Source organism: Pholis gunnellus (assembly GCF_910591455.1).
Source record: "Pholis gunnellus genome assembly, chromosome: 1".
NCBI lineage: Eukaryota > Metazoa > Chordata > Actinopteri > Perciformes > Pholidae > Pholis > Pholis gunnellus.
In genome coordinates this window covers 8237815-8253837 of record NC_136528.1, presented here as the reverse complement: position 1 = coordinate 8253837, position 16023 = coordinate 8237815, and the positions used below count along the sequence as shown (strand labels likewise).

Here is a 16023-nt window from a genome sequence, read left to right as displayed (position 1 = left end):
CATTATGTGTGTTTTCTTACGATGTTTTTCAGAGATGCGCTGAGGCAAATGCCTTTCAGCTGCGTTGACATGGCAATGAAATATTGAAGTGAATTAGAAAAGCTTTGATGCAAGGACAAGGCTAAAATATCCATTCCAGGCTGCACAGGTTTGCAGATCCCCACAAGTGCTTATCTCCGCTAGGATTTATGACAAATGCTCTCTTTACCCAATATGTAGATGAGAAAATCATACATAATGATGAAAAATCCATTACATAACTGAGGTTTAGCATGAAATAATATTGTTCAGACCGACATCGCTGCCTTTCATTCACCGCTCCGTCACAGCGCCCATGGAGCTCTGATTCACGGCCTCAGCGTCTGAGAAAAACAAATGTGTGCTTGTTAGCAGAGAGTTTGATCAGGATTCATGCCCTTTGTCAGACATGGCAACGAATAGCACACCGCCCAGGTTCAGTCTGTGTCATGATGTGCTATGAATATTTGCAAGTCTTATTCCTGTGAATCAAAAAATCACACACTGTCAAAATTGAGATATTTCCACGTTTCCTCTGTTCCCTCTCAGAGCTTCATTTTTTTTTTAGCTCATGACTGCTCATACTTGTTTGCTTGTCTGCGTGTGTGCTAATCTCATTCCAGTTTTTTAGGCCAGCCGAAGGGAGAATTTGAACATCGGCAGCAAAGCGAGAGAGCCACAGCTGACCACAGTGACGTAATCTGCGCTCAGCGGTCCGACCTACACTGCGCACACACATCCCCTCGCTCACCTATACCCACATTGCCATGGGGGGAATGAACCATCAATGGCCCCTCAGTGTGAACGTGTGTGCACGCGTGTGTGTGTGTGTGTGTGGGAACGAGAGAGACAGAGTAACCTATGCTTGCCAGTTGCAGCTGTAGCTACTAGCATTTAAGGGACAGACATTTTCCCTCCCAACACTTCTCATTCAAAAATACCCACTGTAAGATTTGAATGCTGTTACGTATGAAAAATGACATGTTAGGATGTTTCATAATATCCAAAACAGGCTCGGAAATGTTTCAGGAGCACGCTTTGTGCAAAATCAAATGTATCCATCAACAATACAGTGACCATATGACTTGTGTTGAACAGTGTAGCATTTAGGGGGACCTATTGGCGGAGATGGAATATAATATTACTAAGTATGTTTTCATTAGTGTATAATCATGTGAAAATAAGAAGCCTTCTGTTTTTTTACTTTAGAATGAGCTGTTTAAATCTACACACGGAGCTGACTGGCATGTTTCTACGTCACCTCCAGATCTAGATAGGCCCACTTACGTTTCCTGTTTTCACGTTTTTCATTCGGCCAACGTAGTTTTCCGACGCGCCTGGCACACGGGGGAAGTCAACCGAAAGATGCCGCCAAATCCTACACACTGCACCTTTTAAAGCGAGGGTGATTTATTTGACTTTTTATTTATTATATTTGTTGAAACTCACAATAAATCCACTGTCGCAGAACTGTAATAAGCCGATCATTTCGTGTGGGCCAAATGAAATGATTGGATGGCCTACCTGCCTGTCTACCAAGCTATGAAGGGAGGGGCTGGGATTACATTCGTTTTCAGTTGGATACTTTCACAATCCAGCTTGCTGGTTTCTCCACATTTTCCTACCCCAGCTTTAAAGCTGTAATTTGAATTCAACTGAACCACAAAATTGTATTACTCGGAATGATAACTGTTCCACTGTGCATATTACAGAGAATATTTCAATTTTTAAAATCTCATTTCAAAGCTGCTCTGCCCATTAAATCATGGTGCTCTGGATCTCTAACTAGGCGACATAATGACCCGGTTGATACGCCTCTCTTATCCTGACCTGCTGACAGCTTCAATTAAGCTGCATATATTGCTCCTAGCGAAGCTCCAGCTCGTGTGCCTGCTGCCCCCCCCCCCCCCCCCCCATCTCACTGCTACTTCACCAGCAATCAAATGACAACTTGGAAAAACTGTTTCCAAAAAGTTGAACAAAAAATATCATGATTTTCACATGAATGGTTCTGATTGCTCGGCTCGACTCTCGCTAACAGCTCTGTGCCGGGTAGAACGTCAGCGGGTCGCCTCAGCAGCAGCTGATTGAATCATCCGGGCCGCTCGAACGTAGAGTCGACGTGTTGAGGGGTCAAAGACGATTTGTGGAGGAGGACATGGGAATGCTTGCATTACGTGTCCACTCATCACCTCAGCCACAGTGACACTGACACATTTAGTGCCATAATTCCCATGATTGGTTCAGTTCACTGAGCTTTTCACATATCAGGAGCAGAAAAGCTTGCAAACACTCACAGACTCACGTACGCAAACAATGGCAAAAGCAAAGCATGTCAACTACTAGCAGTAGAGACTTTCATCTCAGACTGCCTTTTGTAAGAATGATCACTTTATTCCAGCACACTTTTCAAGAATCTTCCCTTCTCTAACGAGAAGCTACCGGGACATGTTTTGTAAGCTCAGCTCAGTAAACGGTGAGCACAAAGAAGCAAATATCTTTCTGCTCCGTCATGCAGTCACACAGGGTCAGGTTATTAAGGTCACATTATGAGGGGATGAGAATAAGAAGACAGAGGGAGACACAGAGGGAGAGGGATTTGCTGTACTTTCTTCCAGGGGCTGGTGAACCATATGTTCAGCCCTGGGACACGATAAAATACCAAGCAAGGGGCTCAGCGAGAGCCCAGAGACACTCCGACACACTGACGCATGGGAGGCAGGCTGCAAACTGTGTTGCCGGGGTCAGGCGTGTGGAGGGAGAGCACTATTAGTTGTAAACTGTCACAGTCCTGCATTAGAAACAAGGAGCCATGTTAAGTTTAATTGAGAGCTTCAGTTCAAAAATGCGCAGGTTCAGCTGGGATATCGCTTAAATGCAGGACCGTTGATGAACTGCCCAATGATGTTAGTTCTCGTTCATTTGCAGTGAATAAATGAGATATAAATGACACAGCAAAACACATCCAGTTTTAGCTTTCAGAGGCTGAAGTTGCTGATGGACTCTTGCCTCCATTAAAGCTCATAAAGAGAGATTTACTGACACTGGACAGGTTAAAAACTAAAAGAGTGTCCTAAAGCTTGGAAGCATTCCACGACCGTGTTCCCTTATTTTATTCCGTAACTATGAAGCTACAGACAGCAGCTGATTCACTTAGAGGTAGCATAAAGACTGGAAATGGGGAAGCTAGCCAAATAAATAGTATAGAAAGATACTTTATTTTTCTTGCCAGGTAAATTAACTTTCCAGTCCAAACCGTTAAATAGCCTTTATTTAAATTAGTAAGACCGAAAAGTAAAATGCCAAAGCAGCTGAATCCTGATTTATTTCTGTGCTGTATCCAGTTCTTTAGACCTCCATGGTTTCCACCTGTTTCCAGGTTTTGTGCTAAGCTAAGCTAACTTGCAGCTGCTTGTTGTAGCTTCACAATTAACATACAGATGGAGAGAAGTATCAATCTTCTGATCTGAATCTCCGACAGGGAGCACATAAGCCTGTGTCCCAACATGTCAAACTACACCTTTTAATTAATTGCTCAAAGAAATCATATGCATGTACACGCCCAGCGTTGCAGCATTTTTCAGTTTTGAAAGTATGCCAAGCACATCCTAAAGATTCAGAGGTAAAGTGAAAAACAGAGCGAGCGCTGACGCAAAGGGACAATCCCCTGAGATCTCAGTAAGAAAGAAAGAGGTGGATGATGGAGAAAGCGCAGGCGGAGAGGGAGGGAGAGAGTTTGCCTCCAGCCTCGGCACAGAGGAGGATCAAAGGTTTGTGCTCTGCATCTCAATGGACTTCCGGTCACCAATACTGATGAGCCATTCACAGGGTGTATATCTTATGGGTAAACAAGTGGTCATTGCATGGAAATGAATGGTTGTCTCTGGCCCATGTTGTTCGACTGCACGGTTAACTGCAGTGATGACATTGGTTGTCAAATTGAACATTAGTTTATACCTTTCAGACTGACAGCTTCTGTATCAAAGTGACAATTAATTCTGCCCCTGCTATCGATGAGGATCTGCCCTGTCTTTCTCTCTGGCATATGAGCCAATATGGCCATCATATTGTGCAGCAGCATGTTTACCAATGTCACTCTGAGAGGAGTTTACTCTGCATTTTATAAGCGCAGCTGTGTGTTGTGCACACATCCTTGACAGTTTCTTTGCTACTTAATGCAAACCGACGCTCGATTTAAGCTGCTACAGTAATAGAAAGAGATTTAGAAATGCAGTGCACAGCGTGACATGATCACGTATTCTGCACACTAATGGGGAATACAGTTTGGCAAACTAACCACTGCTTAAGCAGGTAAACATGCCGTCAAAAATAAACCAACTGTACCAGAACATTGTTGTTTGTGCCAGTTGGGGTTGGGGGTCTCAGAATCCATATCTACTTTTGCAGAAATAACAACATGGCCAATTTTACAGCAGATACTGGTAATCATTTTCAATTTTACTTTGGGCCTGAGTTGAGGAAAGTTATGTGAATTGGATTAAAAAAACAAAAGTCAGTTTCTGTTGATGAATACATAACATTGTGTTCAGTATTTTTGCAACTGTCCAGTGTGTTCAGCATTATTTTAAGGAGTAGGATAAAAAAAAAGGACACATTACATGACTGTGGTGTACCAACCTGTTCTCACTTCCAAATACCGCAAAAGGAGTTTAGGAAACGTGTGCTCATTGTTATAAAATAATAACAATCCTCAATTAAAATCCGGTACTCTACTGATTTACATAGACTTGCAAGTCATTGTGTTTTCATTGTCCTGCTAATATCTCAGAGTAAAAGCCACAGAAAGATGCTGGAGGGCTTCAATTTTGAGACGAAAACAGGAAGAGTTGAGTAAGAAATACATATACATTTGTCATGTCTGTGACATGTTTTACAGATACAGACTTCGAAACTTTAGCGATGTTGCTGGTATTGATGTAGGTTTACTGTCAAAAGATCATTTACAGTCTATTTTCGCTGTGAACCGAGCGCGGCACGGGGACAAAATAGGCGAGACCTCAAATCTGTAGAGGAGACGCTGCTAAGCCGAGCCCAAGGATGGGACGAACAAACGCAGAACTTTCACCAGGAGACATCTGTTTGTGTCCCGCATGAAACTAAAATGAAAGAAAATCATAAAAAAAATAGTTTGAGGCTTTGGGCCACTGACCATGCCTCGCTATTTGATGTGTCGGGATGCACTATAATTCAGCCGTGACCTTCCGCCCTTTAACGTTGCCTGGTCGAAACAGCAGACCAACTGCTACTTTAACGATCAGAGGATTTGTCCCAGATTATGGAGAGTCATTACTCTAATGCTCTTTTTTTTGTACTTGATCTAATGTGGGTATACTTTGTGAATGTGGTTGTTTTTGCAAAGTGTAAGCAATCTACTCATCCGGGGGGAAAAAAGAAGAATCTGCGGTGCAACCTGTTCTACAAAGACATATCGTCCTCAGTTATGAATCTTTCATGTGGCGGATAAACATAGATCCAACATGAACTGTTAAAGATATATTTTGTTATTGTACTTGAGAGAAGATGCATATGCTATTTTTGTTCGGGGATGTTTTCTGTTTTCCTCCCTGCTTATCTGGTGACATAAAAACAAGGACATCCTTTACTGATTCACTGTTGAGTTAATGTCTCACCATCAACGGACGACAATAGCTTGAACAATTTTAATTATAGACAGAAGGCCATGTTCATTTTCACACTGTGAATGATTTAGAATAAATGGACAACAAATAAAAAACAATAAAGTAATAAATAGAACTAACAAATGCAGTTCATCAGAGTGCTTCAGTGTCTATATCAGGACCTATATTATTTCTACGTCCATGTTTGTAATGCTGTAATCATCTTGGAAAATTGGGTGTATTCTCTAAACACCTATTGTAATTACAATTTTGACATTATCTTTCATTAGTGTATGTGTTTGTCTGTCACAGATGGTTGTAAATCCTCTAGTGAAACACTCACGACCTCCAGTGGGATTCTGTCCTTTTAACTTGAAAGCCTATTAATTGTCTGCAATTATCCACTGCAAGCGTGACATCTGTCAGAAGTATCTCTTCTCTTCCCACACGGATAGAAAATGCCATAGTGGTAAAGGTTGACTGCGACATTCACTGTTTATTGCACAGTAGGGCTTGTACAGTCCGAATTTCCCATCGCAGGTTTAGAAGAAACATGTCCGCCTCACCACCACCCCCCATCCCATGTTTTTTTGATGGGCAACATTTTACTTTTGTTAGACAACAGCTTGCATACAGGAGAATTCATGAAGACAGTGCCTCATAAAAGGTTCTATTAATGAAAGAAAAACGAAATAATGAGACATTTGTAAACTAGCTCGTTTGATTACTCTGTGTTTAAAGTGTGCTGTTCTGTAACAATGGGGGAGTCATCCGCAGTTCCCTCGGTGCATTCAAAATCTTTAGTGCAAATTTCAAGAAACGAAAGTAGAGAAACAAAAACCGACACTGAGGAAATCATAAGGCAACAATTATAAATATATCAAAAATAGTCATTAGAGAACTATCTTTGTTACAAAACGGGTACAAAAGTTTTGTCCTGCACCAGTGAGAGCGACATGTTTTTCAGTTCCTCTACTGATTTCACAGCCTTGTATCCCAGGTGGTGAAGTACTTTTTGACAAACAGTCTGTGTGTATTCGACCATGTCGTAAGACAGTTTCAAGCGCCAACTCTCGGCATTAGCTGCCGAGTCCCTCACGGTACCAAACTTGTGTTTGGCTGAGGGCTCACTGCTGCCCCGAGTGTTTGCATGGATCCAGTCTTCCACGTTTTTATCCAAAGGCAGCCCCAGATAGTCATAGATCTCCTTCGTCTTGAGGAGCGGATTCCTGGCCAAATCCTCATAGCGAACCAACATGTATTTCCCTTTCAGCCAATAGGGATGGCTGAGACCAGTTGAAACAGAACTGAGAAAGTCTTCACAGACAACCGTGAGCTGACTCAGGTCTAGATTGTAGGGCCGTCGCCCCGTGGCCCTCCAAATACGCCACAGACGATACGTATCCCTGAACGTCTCGATCCGCGATGACAGGATGCCACGCGGGTCTCTGACCAGTTGGATCACCTTGATATTCAGCCGCGGGTCCTCCACCAAAGCACGTAGATCTCCGATCTCGGGCACCCGGACGATTTTGATTGCCACGTGCCGCTTCTCGCGGCATGCCTCCGTCGCTAAGGTCATGTTCAGGGCCGCGCACTTCTTCACGCAGTCCCCTTCTTCAACATTCACATCAGCGGGACCGAAGGCATCGCACACAGGCTGCTGGCACAACGCCCGGCTGGCGCCACGACGGAACAGTTTATCCGTGGTGTGGTTCGTGGGCGTCGGTTTGATATAGCTCTCCAGGAAATAAAGGTCGCAACCGTACAGGCTGCGCAGGAGGTCCCGGCTGGCGCCCAGCATCACGCGGCGGTCCGCAGCGTTGCGGCTGTGCGAGAGACGCGGGATCAGCGTGGTCTGGACATGATAAAGGGGCTCGAACAGGTAGAACACCTCTTGGTGCTGGTTGAGCAGCTGGCCGACAAAGGAGGAGCCGCTGCGGGTGGTGGCCAGCACCAGGATGTGCGTTTTACGCGTGGCATTGATGGAGAAGTAAGGGTAGTCATCGCAGCCTCCACCGCCTGCTGCTCCCCGCTCAAAGGGGGGTTCGGTCTCCTGGCCCCCAACACCACAGTTCTGGGGGCTGGGCAAAGGGCACAGCTGGAAAGGCTTGGAGGTGAGTGTCCGGATGGCGGTGTACTGGATGGCGATGGAGGCCAAGGCCAGTAGAATCACTGCCTTCCAGGAACATTGCATGGCTGAACCACTTCATTTAGACAAAGCGGTCCATGCCAGCTCCTCCCTGTGAACAAATAAAAAAAAAAAAAAAAAAAAACTTTTTTATTCTTGGAAATGAGCGTATTTGTTATTTCATCAGGTTTTGGGGTCTAACAGTTCTGTGAATATTTTTCTAAGTGTTTCTACCCAGACAGGATCCCGTCCTGCCCTTAAAACCCTCCTGTTATGTTGCGGGTCAAATTGACCTGTTTCAAAGTTTTAAAGTACTTTTTCTGTATGGAACTTCTTCTGCTTGCCTTAATTAGTGTAATCAACGTGAAAAAAAAATCATGTATTTGCAACCCCCCCCTGCAGGTTTATATTACAGAGAAGATGTTCGGGTCAATTTGACCCGGCAGTGAAAGTGGAGACTGTAAGGGGTCAGAAGGGTCAAGTTTAGACTATTTCTTTCTTTGAAAATGTGAGTCAAAGTATTTCTTACTCCTCCCAACATATTTCACACACACACACACATACAGTCTCACTACCGCACCTGTGCGAGAAAGATACTATTTTGGCGGGAACCTTTGTTTTTCTCGCGGGAAAACTCCGCCCACACTTAGCAGGAGAGGGGAGAAACATACGAAAGGGTTGCTTGGGAGCCCTACCAACATTACACTCTGCAGATACATGCAACACAGCAGCTTACTGTAGGACCACATGAGCAACAGAAACAAAAGGATGACAGCCCTGGAGGCTCTGGAGCACATCCTTGATCACGACAGTGAAATAGAGGAGGGTGTGTCTGAAGATGAAGACCATCTTGAGGTCAATTCAGATTATAATGGTACTGATTATGAACCATCAGATGAGGAAACTGATATCTGTTTCTCCAAGCGAGACGTTTGTGTCAAAAAATTGTGAAATACAGTGTTCATCCTCACCCAACACACGTCAGCCAAGACTATCTGCCGAAAATATGACAAAGACAGTGGCAAAATGTGTTTACACAAAGCACACCGTGACGACATGTCACTCGTGTGCTGTGTAGACACACACACGCACACACGCACACACACCTCGTTCATTGTGCTCATCTCTTGTTAATTTTTGTAAATGTCTGTTTCTTAACACTATAAGTAAACCTAAGTAAAGTTTACTTTCAATACAAATCCTTATGACTCATTTGGCTTGATTTTGAGTGAGCGGGTCAATATGACCCTGAACAGCAGAGGTGTCTCATCTCCATTTATCTACATCACCCCATGAAAAAAATAAAGTTTCAAAATGTAAAAATAATTTAGAGAAAAATACATGTTATGGTAGACTAATGCAATTTACATCTAGGTTTTTCCAATCTACCTAAAAAATAGTTTTAACATGTATTTTTCATTAAAACGAGTGAGTTACCCTCATTGAACTATGATCTATGGAGGGGGGAATAACTCCATTCCACTAAATACTGATTGAATTGTTAGTAATGGTGTTGGTGATGAGGTACAAACTATATTTATTAGGATTTTTTGGTTTCTGACAACTTTTGGATGATTAAACATGCACCGGGTCATATTGACCCGCGAACACCATGGCTGTATCTAAGAAACGAACATAACAGGAGGGTTAAATGACGATTGATTTTTACATATTTGACACTACAATTGGACACAGTGCAGTGCAGAGAGGACAACGTAACAATGAAATCTCATTTAAATATGCCAATTAAGGGTGGGACCACTTGAAATGTGATTTGATTTTAGAATTGAGGGTGAGTCACCAGTGGCTTGAATATGAAGGCTATCATTTATTTATCATTCTGGGGACAAAAGATTTTCATTCACGTTCACACTTGAAGGCAGAGTTGATGATTTACTAAAGGCTGAATAAGAACAAGAACAAGAACAGCCCTTATTAAAGATTGCTGTGGCCACGAGTCAGAGTCCCGTGACCTAATCATTTAATTTGTCTCCCGTTGCTCCTTCATTTGCTACAGCCTCATTTTTGAAAATGAAAATAGAGCTCTTAGCTCTAACTTTTGGTTCCTATCCAATCAGCTGACACTGACTGCCAAAAGCATGTACAGCAGTCTGAGGGACTAAACCGTATACAGTATCTAAAAATGGCAAGACATCTTTGCACCAGTGTTTTAAAATAGCTTTTCTGTGAATATTGAATAAAATGTTCTGGTTATATGTCTGGAGCATGCTTTACAGGTACAAAATGCATCAACACTTAGCATATAATCATTATTAGGGACACCGAATACTTCAAGTACACTATACTACTGCAGTAAAGCCCCACACATCCACCCTGGCTCTCTGTCTTCTTCAACATGTCTGCATCTAATTCAAGGACCCTGTTTGGCCTGATTGGAGAGTCTGAGCATTGTGCCGTGTTCCACTTGTTCATCAGGGGAAGAAAAGGCCGGCCCAGAAAAGGTAAACAATAGTTTAAAGCTTCACTGCCAATGTCATGTCAAGGGGAAATGATGCTGCGAGTGTAGAATTAGATAGAAAACCTGTCCCATTCAGAGTGAGAATTGTTATTTTTAAACAATACTTTAGCATAACATACCGGTTTGCCTTGATGCAGGGAGCTTTGATGGTGTAAGTAAAATAAAAGGCTCACCATCATCACTTCAGAAGACCATGCACGAGACCTGTAAGGTCCAAAAAGAAATGATGCATCAGGGGGGTATCTCTTCTGACTCCAAAGCAGTTCTTAAAAAAAAAAACATCTGAGGAGAAAAATTAAAATCCCAGACTTGTTTAGTGAAAGCAGATACAAAATCTATTCTCCTCCCACTCTGTTGAAGGAACTGACGGGGTTGATGGTTTGCTTTACAACACTAAATACTGACAGCAACTCTGACGACTCACGCCTACAGAGAGCGTCAATGCTTTCTTCTCAGACACATTTTGAATGAAAAGAAAAAGAAAAGCCCACTATGCTGCAGCGGGGACAGGTTAGGCTTCATGACAAGCTATCTTTCCGCGATGCAGACATCCTCACCGAACGCTGCGTTACGATAACACAGCGCAAACGAACGCATCCTATACCAGCGGCAAGTGTTTAAAAAAAGAATCACCTAAAAAATGAAATAAACCTGTATTAATCTGAGGATGAGGGCACAGTGAAATGATGGAGCGAAATCGCACTAACTCCATTATACCTTGATGGTAGTTGTAGTATTCTCATGGTGCGCTGCACGTCCACGAATCACTGCTGTTTTTTTTTCCCTTCAGTCCTCAAACGTTTTCCACCTCTCGGGCTGGAGAGAATAAATGCGCCTGGCGGAGCCGTATTTTCCCATGTAACGGTGGATGCGAGTCGGTTTAAGTTGAACGGTTGGCTTCGGACGCAGAGAGACAAATAAGGGATGTAAAAAAAAAACAACAACAACGAAGTGGAGGGGAAACGCGGGAGCGGTTGTGGTTATTGTGAAGCAGCCGGTCGGTGAGAGGAGAAAAAAAAAAGGCGACAGCAGGGCTCCCCTTAAATGATGCGCAGAGGCTGAGAGTGTGTGAGGTAGCTACACAAGGACCGACTGTCTGGACCACCCCAGACCCCTCCCCCTTTCCACCTGCCTCTCCCTCTCCCTCTCTCTCTCTCTCTCTCTCTCTCTGTCACACACACGCACACACACCATCATCCTCAGTCTCTTGCCTGCCACATCACACACTCACAGACACCCCCCCCCTCCCTTCCCCCCTCATCACGCAGGCGAATCAGCTCTTTTCACCCAACCAATGTGGAAACGAGTTCACAGTGATTCACAGTGATGTTTTTCCAAGTTTAAATGATATGCAAATGTTTGATTGTTTTGCATAAAACCAGTGCTACTTTTATATATATATATATATATTTTAATTTGACAGCATATCCTACAGGTTATGACTTATCTCCCATGTTATCCCACTTGTATGATTCTATAGTGCTCCGGTTTTGTGCGATTCCTTTTTATTTATTATGGCAGAATCGTTTCTCTCCTGCCTTTTTTTTTTTGACGTGAACTCGTCACATCAGCAGTACCGCCTCGGGCTCTGTGATTCTGCAAAGCCTTCGCTAACCGATACAGGAGTGGGTGGGCAGATAATGAACAGGATAGCTAAAGTGTGAAGAGCTCACGCCGTTTGAAGCGGGGCTGAAAATCAGGAGAAAATAAGCTTTAGAGAATGGGTGAGGAGGAGGAGGAGGAAGAAGAGGAGGAGAGGGATGCACAAGTAAGTATACTGCACACGTGTGAAGACAAGCGGGTCTATAACGGTGTGGCAATTATGCAGTGCACATGTAGGTTGCAATCATACCAAGCCACCCTGTTCAACATTCTAAGAAATTATAAAGTTTGGTACCACTTTCTAATAAGGCACCTTTTATAAATGATTGCAATTTGTTTTATTATCAGCTAATAATTGTATTAATGTCTTATGGATAAGCCAATAACAAGAAGAAGAAGAAGAAGAAGAAGGACAAACAAGTGTTCATCCTCCAGCAAAGTACTTGCTTTGTGCTTTTCATTACATCATCAGGTCGATCACTCCATAGGGCCGTTTGGCCACCAAACCTCTTGATTGTCGAGCACATGGATCGAAATTCATTTATTAAAAACATATTAACATTTAAGCTACAATTAAAGATTAAAGGGATTGTTGCAACAAGTGACTTAAAAACAATTAAGCCAACAACTAGATTTGATGACTCATTTGAAAAGTGAGAGAAGGAGCGCCTTGGCAGCAGAGTGGTTACAGCCATCCCCGACCGCGATGGTTTTCATGAACCTAACCTAAGTGTTTTTGTTTGAATTCACAATGTCAACCAAAGGTTTACCGCGACCGTAGTCGAGCGTCATAGTTTGACGCATTAGTGAAGCCAAGGGTCCTGACCAAGCATCAACTCGTGAAGAATTGGGATGAGAACTGCAACATCCTGGGTGGATTCCAGCCTCACGCTCCATTTCACCCTCTCTCTCGACCACAGAGATACTTGAACTCCCTCGCTTGGGGCGGTGACTCACTCTTGACTCGGAGGGCACAATCCACCATTTTCCTGCAGGCAACCGTGGTACGCTCACCAGTCGGTTGCAAAGCACCAGTGCGTGTTGAATGTCACGGTCTGATGGAGCCAACAGAACAGAAATTCTATTGTGTCCTTTTTAATTATTATTTTTTACAGCACATTTGATTCATCTCCGTGTCAGTGTTGAGCGACAAGCATCTCTCAAATGTCACCATCCCAGGAAAAGGACGCTAGTTTCAAACCGATTTAGCGTTGGAGATTTTTAGGAATGAAGAAAGGGCCACAGAATGAGACATTGGCCATGAAATGAAATGCTATTATTTAATTAAGTGATACTTCATAATGGTGAAATATATCCAGATGATGACATAGGACACAAAACTAGCAGTTGCATGGATCCAAACATGCCTTTTTTTCTCCTTCACGGTTATTCATTCTTTGACAGAGTTTCTCTTTTTCGCTCAATAAAATCTCAAGAGGATGTTTTCCTGATTTATATCTCCCAGTGAAAAGAGATATAAAAGATGTTGTCCAGCTTTGGGAGTCAGGGGAAATGGACCATTTTGAGGAACTTGTGAATCCAGCAGACAGCCTATCATGATGCGGGACCTTAGGGGGGATTGGTTCCCCCAATTCGCTGGCAAGAGGTCGGCGAGGTAGTTAAAACGCTCTCAGAGTGCCAGAGATGCCGAGATTTACCGAGATGGTGACGGCTCTGGATGTTGACGGCCTGACGCGTCACCAATTCCATGCATTTTACTCAGACGTCAAACAGCCTCGCGATGCCGACCTGAATTAGCAATCTCAGTTTAAACGGCAATATTTCAGAAGAACTGACTTGAGTCTGGACACAGCACGCTGGACCGATCAATAAACTGTGGAGAGTGGTTTAGAGATGATGGCTCGACCCTTGAGCCCAAGCCATCTACATGTAATATCCACAGTTATTACATGTACATGTAACTATGCACTGTCAATGGAAAGGAGCAGTAGATGTTTTTAAACTGTATTTTGAAGCAGCCTAAATAGTTATGTGGCAGTCTTAATAGACTTGAAGTGGTGTGGTAAATATTTAGATCCTTTAAAGACATAGTAATACCACACTGAAAATGAAATACAGGTTCTGCAATCCTGCAAGTACAGAAGTATCCATTGTACTCACTGTCCAAAGCAACAAACAAACAGACCAAGGACATCAACATAAAACAGGTCAAGGTGATAACATCACAGAAAACACAGATAACATGTCAGCATTATAGTAATAAAGTTAGTCGAGGTGGAGAACGTGTTAACTGCTTTTAATAATGTTTTTCATTTTGAGAATACAATTGCATCCCATTTTCAAAATGTTTTGTATGTAAAACCTTTATCCACAAATAAATATGTGGTTACTACAACTCTCAAATTCCACTCGGAGTGAAGTAGAGGTTTACAGTAACACAAAATGGAAAACTCAAGGAACTTGAATACATGTACTTGGTTTTTTCTGGCGGTGTCATACTCTATTCCCTGGTTAACATGCTATTCACTTGATATCACGAGCACTATTAAAAGGCAAACATCTGCCTCAGCAGGTCTTTCATTACATTTCTCTTTGTGCATGTTCACAGTCGCATTTATTCGCCCTTTCCTGCACACTGAGAAGTTGCATGGGTATTGTCTTGACCTCATAGCAGTGCCGGAGGGAGCGCCAGCGAAAGATGCAGCCATACAGCTCTGATTCCACGGCTGTCCCCGGAACGTCGATGTCAACGAACCCAGCTTGTGGAAAGCCTTGTCAAGGGACGCACTCCCACACTGACGCCGGGCATCTGCTGCAGCACGATAGCCTTTCAGCGCATTATCACGCAAGGGTATTCTTCTTGAGCATGCTATAAAAGGATTTGTAATAGATTCATAACATGCCAAGTTAAATAATGCGTGTGAAGGGGCGAGGGGGGGGGTGGCTTTGTTCTTCACCCTCTCCATCATCCTATTGTATGCACATGGTGACAGAAGCTGTTTTTTTTGTGTCTGGCGTTTTTCATTTACTACTTGGACCTCTGTGCGCACAAAGATTTCAAGGGATTGTCTTGTTCTCATTTACAAAATAGGAGGAGGCAGAACAGAGAGCATCTGGAAGTGTGCTGGGGCGATCGGTATAGCATATGACAACAATGTTTGATTCAATACAAACACTCTTTATCGTGTACTGTAGTGGGTGTTATTTACTTATCGATGTAAAAGAGGTGAATGTTAAGAAAGATAACCTCTAGCCACACATTTTGTAAATAAATGCGTTTTGTATAATAAAATCAAATTCCATCAGTTTCATGTTGTCCCTCAAACTGCATCTAATGATAGCTTCAGAAACCTTCACAAAAAAGGAATTTTAAAAGGGGACATATGCTCATTTTCAGATTCTTTTGTATTTGTACAAAACCCCATTATTTTTCTCATATTCTGTCTGAACATACCTGTATTCACCCTCTGTCTGAAAGGCTCAGTTTTAGTGCCTGACTCTTTAAGGCTCCCTCCTGGAAAAGCCCAGTCTATTTTGACTGGCTTGCGAGAAAAAAATAGCGTAAAAAAGAAAACTGTCTAGGTTTTCTTATTTCACAGTTTGTGGGTTGGTAGTTTTTCTTGATATGTCCCCTTTAAAACATAACCTGTAAAACAATATTTTGTGCAGTATGATTGGAATGATTAAATCATTTTAAATTCTTAAAGTTGAGGACACAGTTGGCATAGTCACACACTCCCTAAAACGGCAGACCTTTAGATATAGAGTCCGTTTAGAGCCAAACACATTAGGATGAACTGTTAGGAATCCAGCTAAACTATGTAAGAGGTTAGGTTTGCCAGGTGATGGCGTTTAGACCTCCGATGCCCTGTACTTCCAAATCATCCAAAGCATTTGCAACTACCTCAATTTAATGAACTAGTGGAGATATAGCATTACGATCCTGAGCCGCAGCCGACCGTGACCACGGCTTTATGGGGCGTGGAAGCGGTGAAGCAGCCGGCTCCTCTCGAATTTGATCAAACGAGCCAATCAATGATATCGTAGCAGAAAGCAGAGTATCGATTTGTTTAAAAACCGTTCAATCATTCTCATCTTGTCTTCTCAAGGGTTGAGGGAGAGCAGAAAGCAAGTCCAACGAGGGTCTGTGGGCTGTGAGTGTGCAGATTCCAGCTCTACGTGAGTAGAGCACA

At 43.0% G+C, this 16023-nt stretch overlaps 1 protein-coding gene across 1 annotated transcript; it reads right to left on the bottom strand.

The window, feature by feature from the left end:
• Positions 1 to 6567: 6567 nt before the first annotated feature.
• Positions 6568 to 7854, bottom strand: chst1 (carbohydrate (keratan sulfate Gal-6) sulfotransferase 1; the record flags this gene model as incomplete). The annotated part of the gene is made up of 1 exon (XM_079166121.1): positions 6568 to 7854. The coding sequence occupies one exon, from the start codon at positions 7852 to 7854 to the stop codon at positions 6568 to 6570; it is 1287 nt and encodes a 428-aa protein (XP_079022247.1).
• Between the last annotated feature and the right edge of the window lie 8169 nt (positions 7855 to 16023).